General features: G+C 47.5%; 1 protein-coding gene across 1 annotated transcript; it reads left to right on the plus strand.

Moving 5' to 3' along the window:
- The first annotated feature begins 207 nt into the window (after nucleotides 1-207).
- Nucleotides 208-3,956, plus strand: LOC149356706 (uncharacterized). The gene is made up of 6 exons (XM_089576417.1): nucleotides 208-2,031; nucleotides 2,113-2,259; nucleotides 2,340-2,513; nucleotides 2,728-2,925; nucleotides 3,192-3,331; nucleotides 3,887-3,956. Exons 1-6 carry the CDS (start codon nucleotides 253-255, stop codon nucleotides 3,954-3,956), a joined length of 2,508 nt encoding a protein of 835 aa, XP_089432543.1. The 5' UTR covers nucleotides 208-252.
- Nucleotides 3,957-21,101: the final 17,145 nt, after the last annotated feature.

Consider the following 21,101-nt stretch of genomic DNA (forward strand, 5'->3'; position numbering starts at 1 on the left):
GTCGAAGTAACCGCGTCCGCCGAAGCGGAGACGCTGGTTGCTGGCCCTGCTACGCCCTTGAAAAGACGCGCGTTGCAGTAACCAACGCTACTAGTTTGTTCTAGTAACTTTGGCAGTACCCGCGTCCGCCGAAGCGGGGACGCTGGTTGCCGGCCCTGCTGCGCCCTTTTTAAAGCGCGCTCGCGACAGCCGCTTTGTGTCGTCAGCTTCTCAGTTCATTTTTGTTTGTATTTTCTGACATCGTGCCTCTTCATGCCAACCTGCTTTGCACCGGGGTGCAATAGCGGGTATCGCAACGATGACTCGACGGAGCGTCATTTCTTCGGGCCGCCGAAAGACCCCATCGAGTTTAAGAGGTGGGAGCATGCACTTCACAGAAAGGATCGCAAACTGACTTCGAAATGCAAAGTTTGTGATCTCCATTTCGAGGAAGAAGACCTTCTAAAGCACTATCGTCATGTAGTGCAAGGTAAGGAAGTGCTTTTGGAGAGAGGAAAATGGATGCTGGCACCAGGCGCCCTCCCGAGGCTGTTTCCTTCATTGCCGGCGCATATTTCAAAACCAAAATGCACTACGCCGAAGAGAAAGCCTCCAGTGGATCGCGGTGCCCAGTGTGTCGCGATAGCACTGCCAGGAGGTAACTTGGAGGATTCCGAGAGCGCATCAGTGCATTCTGAACCGGACAGCTGCGCTGCAGAAAGTGATTTTAATCTTGACCGTCTGGAGTCCGCAGCATTACCGACAACGCAGTGGAAATTCGAATATTTCCGTGATGCCACAACCGACGAAAGATGCGGCATATTTTACACTCGCCGTCTAGTGCAGGGGAACTTGCTTGTTGAGAAGACCATTCTGATTGATGAGCAAATATCATGTACTGTGAACGCGTATAGCAAGCTGCACAAGAAGATCTCATATCACATTGAGAGTGTTTCTGACGTAGAAGTTCTTATGAAGAAGATCGATGAAATGAAATTGTGTGAGGGAGCCACATCTCAAAGCTCATGCGGAGGTACGAGGTATCACAAGAACTGCTCTGTCATAACGTCGCGGCGAGTTTGTCCTTATTGCTTGAGGCTGCGTAGACAAATTCGTCAAGCAAAAAATTCTGAAAAACTAAAACATCTGCTACAACTAAAGACACGACGTCTTAGAAAAGCCCTGCTGCGAGCTGCGGCAGCTAACAAGAAACGGAAGGCAGAAATATCGGAGTTAAAAGATAAGCTCGAGAAGAGCTCAGAAGAGCAACTAGAACGGCAGCTAGAAGGCCTTCCAAACCTGCAACGGCTGGCTTTAATCACGGCATTTAGGCAAATAAAAGCCAAAGCGCCGTCTGGAATCAGATACGATGCCGAATGGCTTCTTAACTGCATGCTTGTGAGACTGGCAAGTCCGAGAGCATACAAGCTTCTGAATGAGCTCAGGATGCTACCACTACCAAGCATGAGTCGCCTAACTCAAATACTGAAGGGCATTCCCTGCAAATATGGATTTAATGCTGTTGCTCTTGAAGAAATCCAAACACACATGGAAACAAAAGATGGCCATGGGAAATTCGGCACTCTAATCTTGGACGAAATTAAGTTGAAACAATGTTATGACTTCAACAAATCTACATACACAGTCGACGGTTTCATCGACTACGGTGGTGTCGTCAGCGGAAATGCTAGCGAGCAGGCAGACCATGCGTTAGTTCTCATGTTCGTGCCAATGTTTGAAGGATGGGTGCAGCCAATTGCAAGCTTCGCAACCAAAAGCGCAGCTCCTGGGCGCGTCTTGGAGGAACTGGTGCTTGAGGCCGTGGTGAGGCTTCACAAGTACGGAGCAACTGTCCTCAGCATTGTAAGCGATGGAGCGGGAAGCAACAAGTCCATGTGGCAGCATTTTGGTGTGAACGGCAGCATGGCTGGTACCAGCCACAAGATGCCACATCCATGCTTACCTGACGGCAAGTTCATATACTTTGTCTGCGATGTGCCACACATCATCAAGTGCGTAAGAAATCATCTTCTAAAGCACCAAAGGGGCCAAGTAAGTATAGCCATGACGAAATATATACTTTTCATTGTTTTGAGGAAAGCCTAACTGCTACCTTTTTTATTCACGTTTCAGGCTGGAACGCAAAACATAAATTTTGGTCACTATAAGGCTCTGTACGAAACGGAAAAGGACAAGCACCTCAAGGTGGTGCCGAAGTTGAAAGCAGCGCACGTTCAGCCGAATAATCTTCAAAGAATGAATGTACGGCTTGCTACGCAGGTAACCGCAAAAACCCGTGCTTACGACCTTCGTTTATCACGCCACGTTAGTGTAAACATCATCCAACTGACCTTTTGCAGTTGTTCAGCCGGAGCACAGCAATTGGACTGAAGGTGTACCGAGACGCTGGCGTCACAGAGCTACGAGACTCCTCCGGCACCGAAGCCTTTACCAGGAGCACGAACGACCTTTTCGATGCTCTGAACGCAAGGCATCCTGCTGAAGGCATCAGGAAGGGTTCTCCTCGAATTCAGGTATGAGTCTAGGCTGCTTTTCACTAATTTATTCACTGTACCGTATTCTGGTAACGGCGCAAAGAGGCAGCAGGTATACAGTGAAGGCACAAAAAAAAACCGGCAAACCGTTTTATGTGCTTTCTCTATCCTTGTTACTGTCGTCTGCACCGTCTTCAGAATACGTTGATTTATCTTCCCACTAGTACAACCCTTTATTTCTCTTCATATTTAGGTCATCAAGGACTACCTGGATATGTTAAATGAAACAGAACGCAACCACTCCAACAAGAACATGCTTTTGTTTGCCTCACGTCAGACAACAGAATCGTTGCGGGTAACACTGCTGTCCATTTTGGATATTATCGACGAGTTGCATAAGGCCGGCGTCCCGTACGTTTTGAGAGCTAAGCTGAACCAGGACCCACTTGAGGTAAGAAACGCAAGGTATATTGACAGTATTAATAAGCGTAGACATTTCTAGGGCAGGGCATGGCAAAATCACCTCAGTTTTCTTCACCGCAGCATACTAGACAGACATAAATGTTATATTACGAAATGAGCCAATTCTTTCGGAGTTCAGTAACGAAGTTTTTTGTGTGTGTGTGTGCGGAGTTATACCTTCAGGCCGGTTTTGGGATGCGATCTAGACTTGAGCGCCAGTATTACTTTTTGATTGCAAGCACCTTGGTTTTACAGAGATTTTTCGGCCTGGTTCGCTCCTTCAACGGTGACGAGGACCATCCAACCATCACCCAGTTCAGCCAAATCTACAGATTGCTGTCGCTGTATACTCCCGTCAAAACTGCCATCAAAGGGAACTGCTCTGGCACCTGCGAGTCAGTTCTAGTTTCCCTGCACGACAGCTTGACCGAGAAAGCCAAGGCTGCAGTCGAGATGAAATCAGCTGTCGAGTTAAAGCTTTCTAAAAAACTGCAGTATGTGGTTCTCTCTGGGGACAACCATGAGGACGACCATGGCTACCACAAAGCCGACACTCAAGATACAGTTGTCTATTACCTGTGTGGATATATCCATAAAAAGATGGAAAAAGTAATGTCTTGCACAGAGTGCAAGAAAGCTTTGACAGCTAGCCCTGAAGATCACGCGCTTGAGCCCAGACCACTTGAGCGTCAGCTCACAGATTTGCGCGCGTTTAAGCAAGGATGCTTGCGGCATCCTTCGCGCAAGTTTTTTTGTAAGATAAAGGAAATAGAGAAAACTGTACAGCATACACTTGAGAATGGCCCAATGGTCGGTGATCTTTTCTGGGAGGTTTTAGATAACCTGGAGGAATTGGGTGTCCCTCCTTTGGGGTGTTCCGATCACTACGAAGAGGTGACAGCCAGAGTTGTGAACTTTTATGTTGTGATGCGAATGCACTTCTATTGCAGAAAAAAGAACCGCGACGCAGAGCTTACAGAAAAAGTCAGAGTTGCAAGGAAAAAGGCCAAGTTACTTTGATCGATTTCATTTCCTCCTGCTGTGCAGGTTTCACCATCTATTTTGGTTTTAACTATTAGTTATTTTTGTGTATAGATTGTCTTGCATATGCGAATTATATTGCTTAAATACTTCTGTCACATGTGCAATCATGGCAAAATACATGCCCTACATATATGCACTTTGCGATGTTTATATGTAAATAAGGATGTAACAAATTGTTAGATTCTGCTGCGTAATCAATTATTTACCGAAGAGGAAGTAGCATTGTCATTTGCATTGCTGTCGATTCTTGGAAATTTTTGTATACGTTGATGAATTTCTCGAAGTTGGTTGGTGCATTTCATTTATTTTCGTATATGCCACCAGCATTTTTGACAATACTGCATTTTTGCTTGTTTTTCGTTGTTGCGTTCATGAATTCATGATATTAACTCCTCTGTAAGTAGTGCCCTTCCAATGCAAATATATGCCTTCAATATCGTGTGTCTACCATTGCTGTCCAGTGCTAGTTTGCGAATGCATTAATTTCCCCTACAGGCAATAAAAGTTTGTTTTTTTTCGAGGAGGGGGACGTGGAGGAGATAGATGACATTTCTCAAGGTCGTAAAGCGAATAGAATGACGACTTCCTGTCATTACGTGCAATAAATTTATTTTATATTCTTCAAGAGGCTCTCGCTCTTGCTCTATTTTCACTGTGCGTGCGTTCCTTCCTACTGATTTCTCTTGCAGCCACTTCATTAAATAACTCCGCCTACGCGACGTTCAGAAAACATAATAGTAAAACTTTTTCACAATGATATCAGAGGTAGTGCCGCTGAGTCAAAAGCAGGACACTAAGAAAAACGCTTTTGATTATAAGCCGACGGAGGCCGTTTGCCTGTGTTCTGTGTTCACTGTCTCGTTTCACGCGAGTAGCAGACTTCAAGCACTCAGTGAATAGACTGCACAGGCTAACCTGCAGCTTTCTGCACGCAATGCAGGCAATCTGCGCTGTACCGCAGCAAACATGACATTCACTACGTTACCTTCTAAGGTAGAGTGCACCCACGAACAGAAACTTTGTCCGATCTGTTTACATTATAGGAACTATGCACTAGGGTGTGCGCTACAAAACACAAGCCATTGAGCAAAGAAGAAACAATGCTCGCGAGCGTGCTGAGAGCGTTTTTGCACTTTTTTCACAATATTAACAGCCTAATTTTGCATCACACAAACGTGTTCTCCAAGATAACACGTAGCTTCGAAGCTAAAGCTGTCGTAATGGAAGTATTATTTTACTGCAGCCACGTAGAGCGCGAACGTAGCCCGCCAAAAACTCATATGTGCCGGCCGCTCCACGCTTCCGCGCTGCGTGTAGCAGACGACGCGCCCGGCAGGGAGCAAGACTCGACTGCAGCGCCGCTAGTTCTCGTGACCGCCGCTTGGGACACACTCCTCCGCTGGGCGATGTGGGGAGCTGTGAAACTGATTTGGTTCTAGTAACGTTAGTTCGGGTGTCCACCGAGATGGCAGAGAATTACTGCGCAATTTCCTTTCCTCAAAAAACATTGCGTTCAAATGGCAAGGCATCGCGCTGAACGGGTGGTGGCGTTCCTCCCTTCCTGTACGGTGCGGTTCGGGTGTCCACCGAGATGACATTAGGCCCGTAAACATTTCATGCTTACTCTACTCTCGGTTACGGGAGAGGCAGAGATTTTTTTTAATGCAGGGTATTTTGTAGGTATGTGGTTAAGATTCCTGAAGCGATGTTCGGTACGACTTTGTTAGAACAGTCAGTGACGGTGAATGGTTTTTTTGGAATTGTGATTTTGGTTTTTGAATGGTAGTGAATCATGTTGGCACGTTTTCTTCTCTACAATGATGCTGAAGACACGCATGAATGAAGTGTGGCATTTTCCTACGACCGCTAAAAAATTTGGTAGAATTTTTCTCTCGTTCTGTTTCGGTTTCAGCAGTCGGAGGATGGCTGTGATGTCAATGTGTGGTTTTATGGCACGTGAGACATGGATAAACATCGATGTAAATGGCAGCTTCATCGTTTTAATTCACGTTTTAATTCACTGCAGTGCTGAAGCCAGCCTTCCTCAAGAGCCGGAGTGAAAATGAGTGTAGAAGCAGCTATAACATTGCAGTTTTTTCATGCCTCAGGAAACCCATAACCACACTTTGAAATCACAGCCATCATCTGGCTGTTGAAACCAATACCTAAACAGTTAGAGAAAGAAAATCGAATGCAAATGTTTTAGCGGTCGTAGGAGAATTCCACCTGGTGATCTAAATAAAATAATACTCACGCATAATTACAAAGAAATAAACCCCACCCAAATGTTAGGTGTCTATACTCCTATAAGCACCTTCCGGAATTGCTCGACATCACTCGGCTTGCAAATGCGCTTCGAACCACAACACCCCACACAATTTTCTAATCCCATCTTCAAATATGCGCAGCAGCGATGCCACCGGCAGGGAAAGCGGCAGTAACATGTTGTTTATTTATTTATTTACACAGTACTGATAGCCTCTAGGTGAGGCTGTAAGCAGGAGCGGGAGAAGAGAAAAAAAAACATAAGTGACATGCGCAAAACAAATCAAGGCACAACACGCTGCCTTAACAAATGAGATGCACTCACGAGAAAAAATAGATGATGCAAAGTTGGGTGCAGAAACACAAAGCAATCTCAAGAACACTCCGTAATCATAAGTTACAATCTGACAGCATTCCTAAATGCTTCAGTAGTAGGGCATTCTACAATGCTGGCCGGAAGCCGGTTCCACTCACGGACAGTTTTCGGAAAAAAAGAGTTAGATCTACAACCATCTACAACCATCTACAACCATCTACAACCATCTGCTCCATTAGGATGATAAAACGAATGCATGCAGACTGCCAGCGGTCTTCGTGTGGTAGATATCGCGGCAACGAATTTCGTCAGGTTCACAGAGGTGGAAGGACAACCTTATTTTTTCATAATTCTTCTTCGATACTGAAGTAATGCAGTGGACGACGCGTTGGTTCTGGCAGGAAATATCACGGAAGGAATATGAAGCTCTGCGGAAATATGCTGCGCAAAAGGACGCAACTTGGAGATTGTTAAATGAATTTAGTCTCATGAATGGGAAGTGCATTGCTTTGCAAGCTTGTCACATTTTAGCGAAGGTGGCAACACACACCGCATTATGGTTCTGTGGGCTGTGCTCGGCTCCATATGATTGACAATTAGCAAAACACTCACTTGAACATGCTTCCAACCTCTCTTCCAAATACTAATAACCGTAACTTATTAGCATCCGGCCAGGGGGACAATAAGTTGAGGTGGTTATTCACTGCACCCTGAAGTGGGATGCGCCATCTGCCAGAAAAAGAAAAATTTGCATCATCTGCGAACATGATTAATTTTGGGTGAATTTGGCATACTGCATATGTCGTTGATGTGCATATTAAACAGTATCGGTCCTAGAGTTGACCCTTGCAGCACGCCATAGAGCAATTGCGTTACTGACGAAGATGTATTATTTATTGTAAGATATTGGGAACAATTATTTATATAAGTTCTCATAAGGTCTAATGCAACAGCTCGTACTCCGCAGTCGTAAAGCTTGGTTAATAATATCTCACGGTCCACCTAATCAAAGGCCTTTTGAAGATCCAAAAATATACCAACTGTATACAGTCGTTGTTCTGTATTCTGTATTATTTCATTTTTGATGTTCAGCAATGCCTGTTCAGTGGACTTGCTTTTTTTTTAATTTGTATTGCGTCTCATTGATTATTTTGTGCTTGCTTATATAGCCTTCCAGTCTCACCTTTATGATACCTTCAAAAAATTTTGTTATATGGTGATAACTGATATGGGGCGGAAATTAATAGCTGAATAATCACTTCAACCTTTATGAATTCGGCTGACTCTTGCTATTTTGAGTGCATCTGAAAATATCGTAGTCTGAAACATACTGTTAGTAACAGGGGTCAGAACGCCAGAGATGAGATTGGAAATATATTTAATAGGAATTGGTTTAATATCATCGAAGGCAGCTGCTGTGTTGTTACTGAGATTTGCTATCAATTCCTCAACTTCTAGCTGCGAAGTTGGAGACATTGCTAATGAGTTCACTATCGCAGGTTTAGGAAAAACTAGACCTGGTCCAGGGGGGCAAATTGGCGCGTACTCTCCAATGTGTATGAAATGGTTGTTTAGTGTGTCGGCATCTATACAGTCACTAAGGTTTCCTTTTGACTAGGAAACATGGGTGATGCCGGTATGAGCACTGCGGTGTCTAAGAATTTTCACCTCTTTCCAGATTTTCTTAGGGTTGTTATAAACACATGCGAAAAACTTTTCATAGTGGTCTAACTTTGCGCGCTTGATAACTTTATTAATTCGGTTGCGATATTTCTTGAAATCTATATGTTAACTCACCCCGCGAATTTTTATAAAAAGAATGGTATAATCTATGTTTGTGTTTGATCCGATCTAGGAGCGCTGCATCTATCCATTGCAAACGTTAATGGGCGGCCCCGCGTCGGGATCGCTCATTGACCACCAGCCGCACAGTACTCTGCTTAATAGTGACTTTAATCAGAACCATTTTTATTCTTTGCCCTCAAATGCTCGGCCTGGGATAGTTTTCTAGAACGCTGGAATCTGCCTGGGGGACTTTTCCGCACGCACGCACGCACGCACGCGCACATACACACACACGCACACGCGCACACGCGCAGACACGCACGCACACGCAGAGATACATACAGACACATAGACACACACGCGCACGCACACACGCACGCAGAGATACCCACACAGAGACAGACAGAAAGAAAGGAATGGTGTAGACACGATCGACTTAGGTTGAAACCAGAAAGGCTTTGCGGCGCGCGGGCTACGTGGATGGCGCAGGATGCGCCTCTAGTCGCCGGGATGCCGGCACGCAGTGGCATCAACGTAAGCGATGCGCTGACGGTAGGGCTCGCTTGAGTTGTCGCTTCCTATCACAGCGCACAGCAATGGGCGCGCAGCGGTGATGCATGGCAAGTTCCTTACCACATGTTCGGCGATACCGCCCTCAACGGCGCGAATGCACTTAACGCATTCGCAGCTACGGCGGCCGATGTGATGGCACACAGTGCGCCCAGTGGAGTGGTTGGGGCCATTCTCAGAGAAGTTGTTCACTGAGCTGCGATGTGAGATCACGGGGCGCCGCCTTTGGCTGGCGGAGGTTCATCGATTTGTTTTGACGTTCACTGGCTTGTTGTTTGTGGAATCTATTGTCCCTGGGCGACCGAGCAACTATGAAGGATGCTGGAGAAGCGGGTATGCTTATGTCACCTCTGGTTCTTTAATGCGCTCTGCCATCACACAGCACACAGGCGTTCTTTCATTTTGCTTCCATCGAGATTCCACCCCGGGTCCTTGCGATAAAATGCGAAGCCACTGCGACCTGTTGTAAATCACTGGACGGCGGTTAGGGAACTGTGTTGAAACGGTACTGGGCGCTTTGACACCGGAGAACGTTAGAGCGGTAACACCCATTGGAGGAATGAGAAAGCATTGACGCCTCCTCGCCCCTCTCTGCCCCTTTTTGCCCCTCTGCAGCGAAGCTGTTTTCTTGTTCTTCCCGCTCGCGTCACCTCATCACGCCACTGCAGCCGTCGCGGTGGTCCGATGCAAGGAGGCGCGCATGCGCACCAGTCGTCTCCATGGCAACCCACTTGGCGCGGCGGCACGGAGGCGACACGGCGGGCGGGATCCTTCGCCGCCCGGTGACGTCACCTCATGGCCACGCTATGACGTCACGATGTACATCATCCGCTCTATATTGAATGCGTTGGTCGATCACCACCATGTTCCCAATTGCATCATTACAATTATAATGATTATTACACTGATTGAGCGTTTAATTATTTTCAATTCATTAATTTTTGATTGATTACACGATCCATGGTTAATTAATTGGTTTACACTCAAATACTTAATTGATCTAATTAATATATCTAATTAATCAAACAAAGTAATGATTGATCCCTAGTTTGATGCTTCATCGTATCCACAACTGTTGCCTTTTGATTAATCAGTAATTAATTGACTGACTGGATTTCGATTAACTCCGTTTATACATTCGTTTCATCTCAGTCCCCATTCCAGATTTTCAATTTTGGCGCAACACGTTGGCTCCCCCACAGTTCCGGTTTTTCAAATTTGACGCCACTTTTCGCCCCTGCTTCACCTACTTTTTGGACATTTTTGGAAATAACAAATGATCCTATCGGCGTGATTCTTTTTGCGCCATCATCATCACATTGCCCTCTTTCGGTTACGACCGCTCGTTTGACGCTACCTCTTATGAGAACCTTACAACTACTGCGGACATCTACTGGTGACAGGAACCCCGCCGACATAGCCTAGAAATGCTCTCGCATTGAAACAAAAAAATGGTTGACTGTGTCGGCAACGCTGCCGCGTACGAAGGCGGGAAAGGCAGCTGGACGCGCCGATGAGACCGAAGTAAAGGTGACGTATACTGCGTTGCTGAAGCAGCGAATACAGCAGTTCTCATCTCGAACAAGAGGAGCTAATGAACGCGGCAGCGGTTCTGTCCTGCTATAAGAGACAGCAGACAGGGAGACAGATCTTTTCACGAATTGGAAGAAGAGGAGCGAAGGTTTCTGAACCAGCCATGGAGTTCATCAAGGAGGAGTCCTATTAGCGCCGTCTATGGCTGATCCTGGAGTATGCGACGCTGGTCCAGCAGATGACTTCCTGTTCTATGAATGGACTGCAAATTTCTGACGATAGTTATTCGGGAGTTGGTTACCCTCTAGGAAGGAAACCTCGGGTGTGAAGGAGGACGCAAGCACACTACTACGGCAGGTGCTGTTGCGCTGGCTGTAAGTGAGGGGTTTAGACTTAGGCGTCCGTTGTGAGGGGTCTTAGCATTCACCTAGTGGCCTATGGGGGCGCCCCTGGAGTCATCATGTTACCCCAGGGCCATATGCGCCTAGGATTGTGTAGTGCTATGGGGAGAGGTGGCGAGCTGCAGCTGTGAACGCCACTTCACCGCCTCGAACACTGCCGATGACTCTAGGTTATTTTTTGTGTAGTTAAGGAAAAGAAATCTCACCGAGCATGCGATTTTCTGCGTGCTGCTGGCAGTCTCATGTATGTATATTTGTTCAATATACATTGAATTAGCTCCGTTCGTCACGGTCGTGACACCTTTTTTGGCAAGAGCCATTTCTCTACTGATGAATGCACACAAAGTCGGCCCTGATAGACACATAAAATCGTTCGGTTTCTTAGCGTTACAACATGCACACTGTAAAGCGCTTCAGGCCACAATGTTCCACTGAATGAAGTCGAATAGGGAAGGTTTCAAGTGCTCAGGAGTACATGCAGTCCCACAGAGACTCTCACCAACATGATGACATTCGTAGACATCCACAAAGAGGCCCGCAGAGCAGCTGCCGATAGTGACGCTTGTGGTGTTGCGTGAACACCTTAGAAGATGACCCGGCGAGGCCCGGCGACAGAACACCGGAACGAGCCGCTGAAGAACACGACTCAGTTCCGAGCGGAACAAAAGCGAGTTTGCGCCCATGCCCCACGGTTTTATTCATACAGCAAACACGAACAACCAATCACAAGGTCCCACGCACCAACATCATTGTTATTCGATCACATTTTCAAATCAGCTAAGTGAATTGTGTGTCGACCCAAGAGGGCGCCACAGAACATCGCCTCCCCCTAGGAAATAATGTAAATATTGCGAAAAATACTGCTTGCTTAACATGTGCTGCGAGACAGCAAACACTCTACAATGGTCACCAAACAGAAACTCTCCGATTTTATGGCTGTACTATTTCTGCCATGACGTGTTGAAGGTACAAAAGTGTTTCATTTCAGCAGTCATTCCACATGGCAAAAAAAACCACACTCATTATACATTGACTATGGGTACGACATGCGATCAGCCTCACCCAGAATCAACACTAGATTTGTTCATCCGCGGTAACAGACAACACTCAAGGAGATTCATCGTTATACACAACCTATCACAACATCATTGTGCGCTGAATGCGAAAACATGAGGAACTCTTGCAATGAAAGGAAAATTAGTAAAAATCACAGCGATACAGCGGTATTCTTTCATTACCCGCTTTAGAAAGTCTCCATGACTGGTCCATTGTCCACGGACAGCTCAGTCGGGGCTACAAGCCAAGAAAAACAGGCGTGCTACCCTTCGCTCCAGAACTACATCTGGTAGTCTACGGCCCAGAAGGGCGGTTTCCGCTGACGCACTGGGCGCCCGCGGTTGTGCGAACTGGAAGCCCTTGGGTCGCTTTGCTCAGGGAAACTACAACTGCTGTCGTATGTGGATTCGATTCTACTGCTTAAAGATTTGGACGTGTCGTGCTCAGTGGTGCGGCCACTTTCGGCTGACTTTGACGGCCTATATTCCTCCCCCTCCTCGTAGCGCGAAGCGTTATCCAGGGTATCTGCAACAGGAGGCGACACATTTTCAGGCATTGCTGCACTTGTTTCAGGTCGAGGCTTATTTCGAGTTGCTGCCATTGCATTCTCAGCAGCATGTGCTAAGCCTGCATAGGAATAATCTATGCTTGGCGGCTTGGAATATTTTCTGGGGCCGGCAGTACCCGGACCAGTTTAGAAGCATTCCAGACCTTACCATCACTCAGTAAGAAATTGTTTGGACCAAGCTGTCGCTGAACTTCGAAAGGTCCGATGTATTTGGATGGACCTGCTCTGAATGACCGCACCTTCACAGTGTCACCGATTTCTACGGCCGTTGGCTTTGCGCCTCTGCCTCTATCAACGTAGTTTTTCATTTGCTGCTCCTTATTTTCAACCCTATGTCGCATGTGTGTTTGCTCCGAAGATGCGTGTTCTGGTGACGTTCCGGTAGCGGAAGTTTGAGGCAAGTTCCGGGTGCTTTGCTGCGAATTATGAAAGGAATTACAGCTCATGTCGAGTTTCGAGCGCGGTTGCCGGCCGTGCAGCAGGACTGCGGGTGACACGCCCGTAGTTGAGTGGGGTGTGAGCCGGTACGATCCCAGATGTTGCAGGACTGCTAGTTTAACGGGTTCTCCTTGGAGCTGAGCTATTTGAATGGCCTCCTTCAAGACTCTGTTGAATCTTTCAATAAGGCCATTTGCTTGAGGGTAGTAATTTGATGACCGCAGATGCTGTATGCCTCTCTCTTTTAGGAAGTCTTCTAATTGTCTCGAAACAAATTGTGGCCCATTATCTGTAACTATCGAGTCTGGAAAACCCTCCCTGCTAAAAACAGAGATCAGAAAGTCAATGACATCCTGGGATGTTACGGAAGGAGTGAAGTAGGCTTCAGGCCACCTGGAATAATAATCCATTAACGTTATGGCATACGTTGGACTCGGCGGAATGTTCAAAGGCCCCACAATGTCCATGGCTAGCTTCTGCCAGGGGCGGTCCGGCCAGGGAACTGGCTGGAGGGGTGTGAAAGATGGCTTAGCTGTCTTGTCAGCTGCTTGACATATGAGACAGTGTTTGATGCATCCTCTACCTGTTTATCAAGCTGTGGCCACCAGTAGCGTCTCTTAAAAGTTCTTTTGTGCGGACTATACTCGAATGTGATTCATGGGCCAACTGTAGGAAAGTGGGACGAAGTTTGATAAACAGATTCACAACAGCGCTACGGAACGAGGACAGAAGGAACACGAAAAACACAGGACGGGCGCTGACTCCCCAACTGTTTATTGAGTGAAGAAACCAGCACAGATTTATACTATTTAATGAACCACGTGATACACTGTCAGCCACGGGACACAGCGAAGGAACGCCTCACACGTTTGGCGGGTCATAACACAGCTCGACAGAACTGTGTTTTTCGTGTTCCTTCTGTCCTCGTTGCGTAGCGCTGTTGTAAATCTGTTTATCAAGCATGAACCAACTAGCCCACACCAGAATCCTCTTGGGACGAAGTACTTCAGGAATTGCCACGCGATCTGCTCGCATTAGCAGACCATCTACAAAGGATAATTCCTCTTGGATGGGAAAGAATGGCACGAGATCAACTGACAGAGCTTTCTTGTGCCCTTGCTAAGCTGACTGATGACCTTTTGCAGCGTAACATCAGAGGCTGTTGCATTTTGTACAGTTGCCTTGTCGACTACTGGCGTTACCAGAGAAACGATTTCTTCCTCCTGATTGTCAGAATTTTCTCTGACGGGCAGCCTGGACACGGCGTCTGCCACATTATTTTGTGTGCCCTTGCAGTACTCTACTTGGAAATTGTAGTTCAGCAACCGAGCTCTCCAGCGAGAGATGCGTAGTGGTTGGCGACCCGAATCGCCGGCGGAAAGCAAAGCAACCAATGCCTGATGATCGGTTCTGAGTGTAAAACGTCTACCCCATAGATATACATGCCACTTTTCGCAAGCAAACAAACAGGCTAGTGCCTCACGTTCACGAACTCAGTATTTTCTCTCAGCCGGCGACAGAGCGCGTGACGCAAAAGCAATCGTATGAAGGTGCGACCCTTCTTTCTGCTGTAGTACAGCTCCCAAGCCAACGTCTGAGGCGTCAGTGGTGACTACGACAGGTAATTCCGGGTTGAACATTTGCATAACAGGTTTGCATGCCAAACGCGCCTTAACTTGATCAAAACTATTCTGAGCTTCCACAGTCCATTCAAATGATTGACCTTGTCGGAGCAATTTCCGCAACGGTTCCACTAAATCTGTATAATGATGCAGGAACTTGGCGTAGCAGCCAGCTAGACCTAGGATTGATTGCAGCGGCTTGATGTTCGTAGGGGGAGGTGCATTAACTATAGCTTTGATTTTCGATTCCATGGGAGAAATACCCTGGGCCGACATCTTGTGCCCCAAGAATGTGAGTTCCCTAACTGCAAAAACACATTTCTTATTCAGTTTCATTCCTGTTGAGGAAATGCGAGACAGCACTTCTTTCAAGTTGAGATCGTGCTCCGGCTTGGTCCGTCCCTACACCAAAATGTCATCCAAAATAGCACACTGCGCCCGTACAGCCTTTCAACACGTGTGACATAAGCTTTTGAAATGTAGCCGGAGAAGAAGCTAAACCAAAACAGACTCTTTTAAACCTAAATAATCCTTCATTGGATATGAACGTTGTCAACTCACGACTTGTTTCCGTGAGTCCCACTTGATGGTATGCTGAAGCGAAGTCCAGCTTTGAGAACCACGTAGCTCCTGCGAGCAACTGCAAGAGTTCCTCCGTGTGCGGAAGTGGGTAGCCGTCGACGACAATAGCTTTGTTGGGCTCCCGCAAGTCCACACACAGGCGAAGGGAGCCATCCTTCTTTTTCACGACGACCAGCGGAGACACCCACTCCGATGCGTCGACGCGTTCGATGGCGTCCTCGCGCTCCAGGCGCGCGAGGCTCGAGCTCGTCGGAGACTTGTTGTCGCAGTGCTAGCGGAAGGCGTCTCAGCTTCGCACTGACGGGAGGAACATCGTGTCGGCGGTTGATTTGATGGACGTAGTCCTTGACAAAACCGAGCTCACTCGAAAACAAGGCTTCAAATCCTGGCGGTATGTTCTCCAGAACCTCGAACGGATGACAAGTGGCTTGAAGACAAGTGAGGGTTGACCCCATCACGTTTATGTGCAGTTTCTGAATGGCGTCAAGGCCCAGCAACAAAGATCCTTGTCGAGTGACATGAAAAGTCACCGATGCTTGAATATCGTTGTACTGTATGTCAGCTTCGAAGGTTCCCAGTGTAGGAATCAACTTGCCGGAGTAGTCCCGAAGAGCTAGGGTTGACGACGACAAAGTGTAGAAGCGTGCAAAATATTTCCGAAAATCAGCATTGCTGACAAGAGAAACGGCAGCCTCAGTGTCGACAAGTAGAGGGACTGGGCTTCCTTTAAACGTTACGGTGGCAATTCTATACCCAGAATATGCGGAGAATTCAGGATGTGTATTTCCTCCACGGTAGAGGCCGGCGCCTGCGACATGCGAAGTGTCGCGGACTGATGCCGTGAGCGACAGAGTAGAACGAAGTGTCCAATTTTACTACAATTGTTGCAACGACGATTGTGGGCTGGACAGTTTCTTGCGTTTGCATCATGTTTCGGAGAGCCACAACGGTAGCAAGGCGGTTGACAACTCCCCTTCTGGCTTTCTCGCTCGAACTCCGGGCGCCTTCTTCCATCTTGACTGCTTCTACCTCCTTCCTCGGTTCCGGGGCCGCCATGGTGGAAACCCGACGCTGTGTAATTGCGCCATCCGCCCTCTTGCTGACGAGCACGAGCGGGCGCTCGACTTCCTGAAGTTGCTTGACGAATGCATCGACGTCGGATTTTCCGTTACAGGTTCGTCGACGCGATAAACCGGCGTTCCCTCATAAGCTGCATTTGCTTGCTGTACGGCTTCTAAAGCTTTGCCAATTTCTTCTGCCATGGCCAGCGTAAGCGTTCGGCCAGCGTTCAGAAAACGTTCGCGCAACGCTGGGTTTGCGACTCCTTCGATGATCTGATCTCGGACGCGCTCGTCGAACACCGAGCCAAAATCGCACGTCAGCTCAAGTTGTTTAACTGCCGCTACACACTGGGTAAAAGGCTTACCGGGCAGTCGAAGTCTCCGGAAAAAATGATGTCTCTCAACGATGAAATTCGTTGTGTCTGCAAACAGCAGGTCCAAGCTCCCGACTAACTGTGTGTATTCATCTGTGGTCGTTGCTTCCGTGGCAGGCTCGAGCGATGAAGCCGGTACAGTTCTTACCGGAGACTGCGGCGTCTGCGGAAGTGCTTCAGCCGTTATGCCGGCGACTGCGGACGCTTGCCTAGTTTCTTCATTGTTGGAATGCTGGCGCTGTCCCTCCGCTCCGAACAGCGTGAGCAGTGCCGCTTTCCGCTCCGGTGCCCAGTCGCTACTACCGGCCGACAGGAGGTACGCCTCGAAAAGTTTGAACCAACGCTTCCACGGTACTGCAGGCGAACCGGGTTCCGGCAAAAACGGCGCGGGAGTGAGGCCTGACGCCATGCTGACGCAGTCTCTAAAGTTGCAGAAGAAGGAGGAGCGGAGCAGCAAACGCAGGGCCAGTCGAAACCAATACGACAGTCGGGGCTAGGGTACAAACGTCACTTACTCTGATCCCATCCTCGTCGCCAAAATGTGGTGTTGCGTGAACACCTTAGAAGATGGCCCGGCGAGGCCCGGCGACAGAGCACCGGAACGGGCCGCTGAAGAACACGACTCAGTTCCGAGCGGAAGAAAAGCGGGCTTGCGCCCGTGCCCCACGGTTTTATTCATACAACAAACACGAACAACCAATCACAAGGTCCCAAGCCCCAACATCATTGTTATTCGATCACATTTACAAATCAGCTAAGTGAATTGTGTGTCGACCCAAGAGGGCGCCACACAACAACGCTCGACGCACAATGTGCACAGGGCGCCATGACTAGTCCTCGTCCTCGTCGCTGCTGGAGGAGAATTCGCTGGGCGTTGAGCAATTTCTTCCCACCGCCTCCTGATGGCGTCCAGCTCAGCTTGTTTGAGTTCCACGTAGTGGTCGTACCTGTACCTGATGCTTTCCACTGCGGTCCGCCTCAGTTTGATATTGTCGGTTCACTCTTCCCTTTGGTTCTTCAAGGCGCGCCGATATAGGCACTCTAGGACGTTGATCTGCCGGTCGAGGAATGCGATCTGTCGGCGGGCATTGTCGATCTTCTTTTGGATGACAGCATAACGAGCTTCTAGCTCTTCGGTGCTGCTTGACTGAGAATCCATCGGTCGCTGCGCAGACGCCATTCTATGACACGTCTCTCTCCTCTTCTTCTTGGTCTTCCTCTTATTCTTTCTCTTTCTCTACCTCGGGACAATGCAGGCAGTTCGTAGTGTGAGGCCTAAAACAATATACTTCTTCCGTATTAGCAGGAAGTCAGTTGTAAAAAAAATGCGCCATTGCACGGAAAGGGTATTTACTGAACAAAAAAAAAAAGAGGATTGTTACTGAAAAAAAAAATTGAATGCTTAAGGGACAACAGTGAGGAGTAGTGGAACCGGAGATGGAAGAGTAGGATCTGCCACCGCTAGGCGAATCCCCAGCAAAAGGAACGGGTCGGCCGTATGAGCTTTTACAGAAATCGTTTCCTTGGTCCTCCTTGTTTCGCTGTTCACTCTTCACTTTGAAGATGAAGATTTCTGGCCAAGGTATTGCAGTATTTTGTTCTGAGAGTTTGCTCCTGCCGGGAGAAGAGGATAGTGTGTTTAATGTACTGCATTTTTCGGAGCTTTTCTACCATGATATATCGATTGTGTGAATGCATCAATTTTTATTCCCTGGCTACATATAGCGCTGTATTCTGAAGCCGACACGGGCAATGTGCCGGCCGGTGCAGAGCGATCACAACTCTGACAGGACCGCGACAATACGGAATTAGACTGGGAGCTGTAGATATAGGAAGCTACTGTTCACCTTTTCGGGACTCTATAGTCCGAGAACTTACCAGTTGTCTAATGATTTGCAGCAGAGGTTCGGCTCATTTAGCTCAGCTCATTTACAGCACGCAAGGGACCACGAACACTTGCATTTACAGCAACCTCGGTTCACTATGTTGACTTTGCTTTACATTTCGCTGACAATGGGAATGTGTTCGTAGAATGTGCTCTCTCCGAAGGGAAAATACATTTTATGAGTTAATAAAAGAGCCAGAACAAGCTTGCAACTTGTTGCTTCGACCCATACGTAAAGGGAATAGCCTGGTGAATTCATCTTATCCGTTACACCGCAAGAAAGGCGGGACACACACACAAAAGACAAGCGCTGACTAGCAACAGATTTTATTGAACGACAGACGTACTTTATCCACAATCAGGGAGAAAAGTTCGTCAGCCACCCCTCCCTGACATTAACTGAAAACGAAATCGACTATCTTGCCTCCCACATGACATAGTTTTATTTGATTAGGTTTTTTGTTATTTTTTCCTGCATATATTCCATGTTCTGTCTTTTGAATAAAATCAGTTGCTAGTCAGCGCTTGTCTTCTGTGTATGTGTCCCGCCTTTGTTGCGCTGTTCCCCCTGAGATGAATACTTACCAACCCTTGGCTGTTATTAGGAGAGAAGAATTAATCAGCACGAAACAATCCCACTCGTCCACTGGGGCTTTTGGTCTGGAAAAACAAATGCCTCCATGCTGAACTTGGCAGCATAGATTAGCCGCCGTTGAGAAAATTGCTAGCATATATGTCAGTGATTGCTGCGCTCCTTGAGCCCTAAAACGTAATCGCTCAAGCGCTCAAGATAAGACGCCTTCTGATTGGGCAGGGGCTATAGACCCTGCTCAGTGCGAATCGCTGATTGGCGGGGGCGAATTTTCGGCAGGTTACAATGCACTCTTCTACCACTCGCTATCTGTGGAAGGCTCGATAGCCTTGCTTTTGAACCAACTTCGACTGTCGACAAATGATCAGAGGGAAAGGGCCAGAATTTTTATTTGCCAGAAGTGATAATTCGTCCTTCACAGAAATTATAGTATTTATTTCTGTCAGGTGTATGCCGTTCATGTCCACGCAGGGCTGTGTATTTCGCTACTAAAAGTCTTCATTTGAATTCGACGGTGCACAAAGCAGCGTTAAGCAACATTATAGCGGAAGGAGCGCTCGTCATTACAATTAGATCCGTTGGAAGAGTTTAAAATCCGCACCTGGAGTGCCTGCTACCCACGCCTGCACTGCGTCGAGAGTGTGCACCCCTGGAACTGCATTACACTGAGCCCTGTATCCGAGGGCGTAAACTTGAGAGCGGAGCTCTGTCTAGAAGAAATAGAAGGAAATATATGTTGTTAATCCACTGCCCTATACTGGTGGTCTCAGTCTGTTTATCGGGATGATAGAGCTTGAGAAGGACTTACCGGCTCTATGCTCATAAAATACATCCAGCGTACAGTTGAATGCGTTTGGTGAGTAAAGACCAGCTGTTTATCTGTAGTTCTGGAGGTGGAGCGGGCATGTCCTCCGAGGAATAGAGGCGTTGAAGTTTGTGAGGCGGGAAGGTTGTCGGCTCTGGGGAGTTCCCAGCGAGTATGCATAAGTCTGTATAAGCGCCGCAGGTTTGACGTCCTTGTGACGATGGCTACTTGAGGGCGCCCAGGAGCATCATGGTCTTAGAGAGGGTGTTACTGCTTCAAGGTGTGCTTGTTGTTTAGAAAAAGTTGGTTTCTTTCAGTTTCTGTGGTTTGACGTACCAGTGCGGATGAGGCTATGAGGGACGCTGTGTTTACAATGCACTGAAATCGCACGCTAGGCGGACATCTAGCATTTCTCCTCCACTGAAAGTGGACCGCCGCGGCCGGGATCGAACCCACGTCTTTGGGGTTTGCAGTTTAGCGCCATAACCGCTGTGACACCGCAGCGGCTATACAGAGAAAGCGCGTGTGAACAGAGGTGAAAAGCTGTTGTTTGTTTTTCGGTAGTTATTTTAAGCAGTTGTTTTCTTTCCTGAATTTTATGCGTTTAGTTTTGAAAGAACTGTCTGTCCTCAGGGGACCACGAAACTTGGAGCTGCGTATCTCGGGAAGTTCGAGAGACTGTTGTTCTCTACCTATAGCCTCGTATCCTAGACTCCATGGGGTGTTTTTTAAGGCGAAAGCGTTTAATGTCTCACCGTTGTAAGCAGCAGTTGTCGACAGAAATGTCACGCTTTTCAGTTGGTCGAAACTGTCGTGACGTCACAGTGCGCGAATTTCAAACGGGGCCAATTGTACTTTGGCTAGTAACCATGCAACCAAATGAACGGATCATACAGTGATGTCCCAAGTAAGCGGGACTGAGCTTGGTTAATTGCTTAATTACCCAGTTAGCCTAATTAACTTCTCTACTCAGGACATATAAATAAATAAAACCGAGTAGGAAATTGGCCGAGCTCGGGAATCGAACCCCGGTCTTCGGAGTGCGAGACGAGCACGCTAGCCACTCCGCCATGCCAGCATTTTTTTTTCTTTATTGCCTGGCTTTGACACAAAAAACTGGACAACACAAACAATCAACAAAAGACAATAACTATGTACACACGACTTGTGGTCAGCCAGCATAAATCTGGCTTCGTCCAATTAAAATTCACGCAACGTACAGAGCGGCTCTAGTCTTGAGAGACACTCCGGAGGCTCCGCAGCGGCTT

This window comes from Amblyomma mixtum, chromosome 3 (genome assembly GCF_055824585.1).
Source record: "Amblyomma mixtum isolate Tamu chromosome 3, ASM5582458v1, whole genome shotgun sequence".
In the NCBI taxonomy this organism is placed as follows: Eukaryota; Metazoa; Arthropoda; class Arachnida; order Ixodida; family Ixodidae; genus Amblyomma; species Amblyomma mixtum.